General features: G+C 45.8%; 1 protein-coding gene across 1 annotated transcript; it reads left to right on the top strand.

Moving 5' to 3' along the window:
• Positions 1-6338: 6338 nt before the first annotated feature.
• Positions 6339-7490, top strand: LOC131950160 (homeobox protein HOX3-like). Its single transcript, XM_059312208.1, has one exon. The coding sequence runs from the start codon at positions 6441-6443 to the stop codon at positions 7299-7301; it is 861 nt and encodes a 286-aa protein (XP_059168191.1). The 5' UTR covers positions 6339-6440; the 3' UTR covers positions 7302-7490.
• Positions 7491-7747: the final 257 nt, after the last annotated feature.

Raw genomic sequence — 7747 nt, 5'->3', positions numbered from 1 at the left:
ATTAAAGACTAGACATGACGGATTAAAGGCTAGACAAGACATGACGGATTAAAGACTAGACATGACGGATTAAAGGCTAGACTAGACATGACGGATTAAAGACTAGACTAGACGTGACGGATTAAAGACTAGACTAGACATGACGGATTAAAGGCTAGACGTGACGGATTAAAGACTACAGGTGACGGATTAAAGACTAGACTAGACGTGACGGATTAGAGACTAGACTAGACATGACGGATTAAAGGCTAGACAAGACGGATTAAAGACTAGACGTGACGGATTAAAGACTAGACGTGACGGATTAAAGACTAGACTAGACGTGACGGATTAAAGGCTAGACGTGACGGATTAAAGGCTAGACTAGACGTGACGGATTAAAGGCTAGACTAGACGTGACGGATTAAAGGCTAGACAAGACGTGACGGATTAAAGACTAGACGTGACGGATTAAAGGCTAGACGTGACGGATTAAAAACTAGACGTGACGGATTAAAGGCTAGACTAGACGTGACGGATTAAAGACTAGACTAGACGTGACGGATTAAAGACTAGACTAGACATGACGGATTAAAGACTAGACTAGACGTGACGGATTAAAGGCTAGACTAGACATGACGGATTAAAGACTAGACTAGACGTGACGGATTAAAGACTAGACTAGACATGACGGATTAAAGACTAGACTAGACATGACGGATTAAAGACTAGACATGACGGATTAAAGGCTAGACTAGACATGACGGATTAAAGACTAGACATGACGGATTAAAGGCTAGACTAGACATGACGGATTAAAGACTAGACTAGACGTGACGGATTAAAGACTAGACTAGACATGACGGATTAAAGGCTAGACGTGACGGATTAAAGACTACAGGTGACGGATTAAAGACTAGACTAGACGTGACGGATTAGAGACTAGACTAGACATGACGGATTAAAGGCTAGACAAGACGGATTAAAGGCTAGACGTGACGGATTAAAGACTAGACGTGACGGATTAAAGACTAGACTAGACGTGACGGATTAAAGGCTAGACGTGACGGATTAAAGGCTAGACTAGACGTGACGGATTAAAGGCTAGACTAGACGTGACGGATTAAAGGCTAGACAAGACGTGACGGATTAAAGACTAGACGTGACGGATTAAAGGCTAGACGTGACGGATTAAAGGCTAGACTAGACGTGACGGATTAAAGGCTAGACTAGACGTGACGGATTAAAGGCTAGACGTGACGGATTAAAGGCTAGACTAGACGTGACGGATTAAAGGCTAGACTAGACGTGACGGATTAAAGGCTAGACAAGACGTGACCGATTAAAGACTAGACTAGACGTGACGGATTAAAGGCTAGGCGTGACGGATTAAAGGCTAGACTAGACGTGACGGATTAAAGTCTAGACTAGACGTGACGGATTAAAGGCTAGACTAGACGTGACGGATTAAAGACTAGACTAGACGTGACGGATTAAAGACTAGACTAGACATGACGGATTAAAGACTAGACTAGACATGACGGATTAAAGACTAGACATGACGGATTAAAGGCTAGACTAGACATGACGGATTAAAGACTAGACATGACGGATTAAAGGCTAGACTAGGCATGACGGATTAAAGACTAGACTAGACGTGACGGATTAAAGACTAGACTAGACATGACGGATTAAAGGCTAGACGTGACGGATTAAAGACTACAGGTGACGGATTAAAGACTAGACTAGACGTGACGGATTAGAGACTAGACTAGACAAGACGGATTAAAGGCTAGACGTGACGGATTAAAGACTAGACGTGACGGATTAAAGACTAGACTAGACGTGACGGATTAAAGGCTAGACGTGACGGATTAAAGGCTAGATTAGACGTGACGGATTAAAGGCTAGACTAGACGTGACGGATTAAAGGCTAGACAAGACGTGACGGATTAAAGACTAGACGTGACGGATTAAAGGCTAGACGTGACGGATTAAAAACTAGACGTGACGGATTAAAGGCTAGACTAGACGTGACGGATTAAAGACTAGACTAGACGTGAAGGATTAAAGACTAGACTAGACATGACGGATTAAAGACTAGACTAGACGTGACGGATTAAAGGCTAGACTAGACATGACGGATTAAAGACTAGACTAGACGTGACGGATTAAAGACTAGACTAGACATGACGGATTAAAGACTAGACTAGACATGACGGATTAAAGACTAGACATGACGGATTAAAGGCTAGACTAGACATGACGGATTAAAGACTAGACATGACGGATTAAAGGCTAGACTAGACGTGACGGATTAGAGACTAGACTAGACAAGACGGATTAAAGGCTAGACGTGACGGATTAAAGACTAGACGTGACGGATTAAAGACTAGACTAGACGTGACGGATTAAAGGCTAGACGTGACGGATTAAAGGCTAGACTAGACGTGACGGATTAAAGGCTAGACTAGACGTGACGGATTAAAGGCTAGACAAGACGTGACGGATTAAAGGCTAGACGTGACGGATTAAAAACTAGACGTGACGGATTAAAGGCTAGACTAGACGTGACGGATTAAAGACTAGACATGACGGATTAAAGACTAGACTAGACGTGACGGATTAAAGACTAGACTAGACATGACGGATTAAAGGCTAGACGTGACGGATTAAAGACTACAGGTGACGGATTAAAGACTAGACTAGACGTGACGGATTAGAGACTAGACTAGACATGACGGATTAAAGGCTAGACAAGACGGATTAAAGGCTAGACGTGACGGATTAAAGACTAGACGTGACGGATTAAAGACTAGACTAGACGTGACGGATTAAAGGCTAGACGTGACGGATTAAAGGCTAGACTAGACGTGACGGATTAAAGGCTAGACTAGACGTGACGGATTAAAGGCTAGACAAGACGTGACGGATTAAAGACTAGACGTGACGGATTAAAGGCTAGACGTGACGGATTAAAGGCTAGACTAGACGTGACGGATTAAAGGCTAGATTAGACGTGACGGATTAAAGGCTAGACGTGACGGATTAAAGACTACAGGTGACGGATTAAAGACTAGACTAGACGTGACGGATTAGAGACTAGACTAGACATGACGGATTAAAGGCTAGACAAGACGGATTAAAGGCTAGACGTGACGGATTAAAGACTAGACGTGACGGATTAAAGACTAGACTAGACGTGACGGATTAAAGGCTAGACGTGACGGATTAAAGGCTAGACTAGACGTGACGGATTAAAGGCTAGACTAGACGTGACGGATTAAAGGCTAGACAAGACGTGACGGATTAAAGACTAGACGTGACGGATTAAAGGCTAGACGTGACGGATTAAAGGCTAGACTAGACGTGACGGATTAAAGGCTAGACTAGACGTGACGGATTAAAGGCTAGACGTGACGGATTAAAGGCTAGACTAGACGTGACGGATTAAAGGCTAGACTAGACGTGACGGATTAAAGGCTAGACAAGACGTGACCGATTAAAGACTAGACTAGACGTGACGGATTAAAGGCTAGACGTGACGGATTAAAGGCTAGTTAGACGTGACGGATTAAAGTCTAGACTAGACGTGACGGATTAAAGGCTAGACTAGACGTGACGGATTAAAGGCTAGACGTGACGGATTAAAGACTAGACGTGACGGATTAAAGACTAGACTAGACGTGACGGATTAAACACTAGACTAGACGTGACGGATTAAAGGTTAGAGTTGAAAACGCGCCTCGGTTTAGGTGGCTAAACTTATGTCGAACTGGGAGAGGGCTGTTATTTACTTGTTTTGTCAAAATCAGCAAAGACACACACATCTTCACAGACACACACATCTTCACAGACACACACAGACACACACATCCACAGACACACACACAGACACACAAAGACATACACACAGACACACACCAACAGACACACACACACATCCACACAGAACACACACAGACACACATCCACGACACACATCCACAGACACATCCACAGACACACACATCCACACAGACACACATCCACGACACACAAACACACATCCACCCACACACAAACACACATCCACATACACACACAGACACACTGACAAAATTGCAAACCTTAGTTTTGTCGACTGGACGCCAATAATTTCGATTCTAAATTTTCGCCAGATTTAAAGAAGTCGCTTATCTCCGTTATTGATGAAGTACTGAGGGGTCAAACAGTGACAACTGTTTAAAAAAATTGTGTATGCACGATTACAATATCTATTCTGTTTACACAATATAATCTGTATAAGAGAAAGTAAAAATGCATTAAAAACGTTTTAATTACAAGCTTTTGTGTAATAATGCCCTAAAAAGGAGAATGTAAGGTATTTTCTTTAAGTGTATAATAAAGAACTTGCTAAAAAGATCTTGGGTCGGTATATTTAGGATGTTCAAATAGTCTTCTGAATTCTTTTTTTTTAAAGTTTTACCGTATACACGTCAAAGTGATTGTGATAAAGACAGTCGTGTATTCAAAGTGTCATGATCAGTGTTTCTTCCAGACTTTTTTCTCCGGGGGGGGGGGGGCACTTTAAATTTTCGGGGGGTGGGGGGCGGTAGACTTTCTTCGGGGGGGACGACACTGTTAAAAGTTTATATTTTCTATATAACTTATATAACTTATAAAAATTTCATTTCGTTCGGGGGGGGGGGGGGGGCGAAGAGATGCCTGGAAGAAACTCTGGTCACGGTAACAGCCGAACTGATCTCATTCCAATGGTCTGATCCCAATGGTCTGATCCCAATGGTCTGACCCCAATGGTCTGATCCCAATGGTCTGATCCCAATGGTCTGTGATCCCAATGGTCTGATCCCAATGGTCTGATCCCAATGGTCTGATCCCAATGGTCTGATCCCAATGGTCTGATCCCAATGGTCTGATCCCAATGGTCTGATCCCAATGGTCTATTGTCCCTAATCTCGATATCAGTAAACACCAAAAATAGTAGCCAAGAAATGTGTTTTTTTCAAGGGATAGGGTTAGGGATAGGGATAGGGATAGGGTTAGGGATAGGGATAGGGATAGGGTTAGGGATAGGGATAGGGTTAGGGTTAGGGTTAGGGTTAGGGTTAGGGATAGGGTTAGGGTTAGGGATAGGGTTAGGGATAGGGATAGGGTTAGGGATAGGGATAGGGATAGGGATAGGGATAGGGATAGGGTTAGGGTTAGGGATAGGGATAGGGTTAGGGTTAGGGATAGGGATAGGGTTATGGATAGGGTTAAGGATAGGGTTGGGGATAGGGATAGGGATAGGGCTGGGGATGGGGATGGGGATAGGGCTAGGGCTAGGGTTAGGGATAGGGATAGGGTTAGGGATAGGGATGGGGATGCGGATGGGGATAGGGTTAGGGATAGGGATAGGGATAGGGTTAGGGTTAGGGATAGGGATAGGGTTATGGATAGGGTTAGGGATGGGAATGGGGATAGGGATGGGGTTATGGTTAGGGATAGGGATAGGGTTAGGTTTAGGGTTAGGGATAGGATTACAGTTAGAGATAGGGATATGGATAGGGTTAGGGTTAGGTTTAAGGCGTCTGACTTTAGATCAGAAGGTTGCGAGTTCGAGTCTCGTCGGGGTCGAATTTTTTTTTCGACTTAAAATTTGCGATCTTTTGCTCACACATCGTAAGACACCACACACATATAACGTACGGCCCATTCATCGTAACATACATGTCCCCCACAGACGGCCCACACATTCATCACCCACACAACTAAACACGACGTTAGTAAGACCTACAGCATCAAGGGTAGACGATCGACATAAAGTGTTGAGTCAGCTATTTCACGTGATTGTTATACCATCCACTCAGTATTTCATTAGCTTAATCATTACCTGCCCGCCAAACATTTTAGCTGTAATTAATTACTGGTCCCATAATGATTGGATAAAACTAATGTTTTGACAAATCTTTTAACAAATGGCATCTATACTTACAATATTGTATTTAAGCCATGACCTAACCCCTTGTATTTAAGCCATGACCTAACCCTTGTATTTAAGCTATGACCTAACCCTTGTGTTTAAGCCATGACCTAACCCTTGTATTTAAGCCATGACCTAACCCCTTGTATTTAAGCCATGACCTAACCCCAGTATTTAAGCCATGACCTAACCCTTGTATTTAAGCCATGACCTAACCCTTGTATTTAAGCCATGACCTAACCCCAGTATTTAAGCTATGACCTAACCCCAGTATTTAAGTCATGACCTAACTTTTGTATTTAAGCCATGACCTAACTTTTGTATTTAAGCCATGACCTAACTTTTGTATTTAAGCCATGACCTAACCCCGGCTGTTGTTTGCCTCTCCTCAGAGCCCTCCAAAAGAGCGAGGACCGCATACACCAGCGCCCAACTGGTGGAGCTGGAGAAAGAATTCCATTTCAACCGCTACCTGTGCCGGCCCCGGAGGATCGAGATGGCGGCACTGCTCAACCTGACGGAGCGGCAAATCAAGATCTGGTTCCAGAACCGCCGGATGAAGTTCAAGAAGGAGCAGCGCGGCAAGGGCTCGGCGGACAAACACGCCAAGTCGGAGAGCAGCTTCTCCGGGAGCGACACGGAGAACTCGTGTCACGGCGGGGACCGGAGTCCCGGCCTCAGCGACTGCGTCAGCAAGCCGGCGGGGAAGGCTGAGGGCGATCTGAGCAGGCTGCACCTCTCGCCCAACCCCCAGGGGGACGCGGGTCACTTCCTGTCCACCCGTCTCCCCCGGGCTGGCTCGCCGTCCCTCAATGATATGGAGAGCTCTTGTAGTTTACAAAACACGACCCGGCCACTCGGCGTCATGCGTCATGAGCCGACGGGCGTCATGCGTCATGAGCCGACGGGCGTCATGCGTCATGAGCCGACGGGCGTCATGTGTCATGAGCCGACCGGGGTCAAGGCCGAGAGTCCGAACTCTGGTCTCATTTCCCCCGGCCAGACGGTGGTCAAGCAACATCTGACGTCATCAGGGCAGACGGGCCGCAGTCACGAGCGCTCATCTCCTCCCAGCTTGAGTCCTTACCCACACAACCAGCAGCGCCACCACCCCCCTCAACATCAGGGTAACCATGGCAACGGGTACGGGCCGCCCTCATCCAGACATTACCCCGGGTCCAATATGCTTGTCACTGGGAGCATGTATTCAGACATTAATCCATTGGACAACCACACGCATGCGCACAATCCTATGACGTCACATCCGGCAATGAACAACCAGATGAATTGTTCAGCGACTTCCATGGGATACAATCCCGGCTCCTACGACTACATACCCAAACTTACACACTTGTAGACCAGCTACACACCAGCTACACGCTAGCTACACTAGCTACACGCTAGCTAACTAGCTAGCCATCTAAATGAACCATAACAAGGAACATGCGAACGTGGTTTAATCAAACACGTTGCTGTGCTGGTCACGTGATAGTCACCTGTAGCTGACCCCATTGGACGTTCACATCAGTACACGCACTTACCACACCGGGGGGGGGGGGATCTACCCCCCCCCTCCAATCTCAAAGGTCGTGCATCGGCTCCCCCCCCCTTCAACGAAATTTAAGTTCGCCCTTCACCCCCCCTCCCGAAAATTTCATGTGCCCCCCCCCCCTGTAAAATGGCTGAAAGAAACACTGAATGCCCCCCTGATGTCAGTATTATTGTGTGATAGTTCAACATTAGATCGCCATCACTGTGTAGCGAATGCTTGTTTTATTTGCCCTACTTTCATGTCAGCAGCAC

This window comes from Physella acuta, unplaced genomic scaffold (assembly GCF_028476545.2).
Source record: "Physella acuta isolate Inbredline_101_S28 unplaced genomic scaffold, ASM2847654v3 ptg000740l, whole genome shotgun sequence".
Taxonomy (NCBI): domain Eukaryota; kingdom Metazoa; phylum Mollusca; class Gastropoda; family Physidae; genus Physella; species Physella acuta.
This window is presented reverse-complemented; position numbering and strand designations above follow the sequence as displayed.

What these genes read in the sequence shown, in the direction of transcription:
- LOC131950160 (XM_059312208.1), top strand. Translation starts at nt 6,441, where the DNA reads ATGGCGGCACTGCTCAACCTGACGGAGCGGCAAATCAAGATCTGGTTC.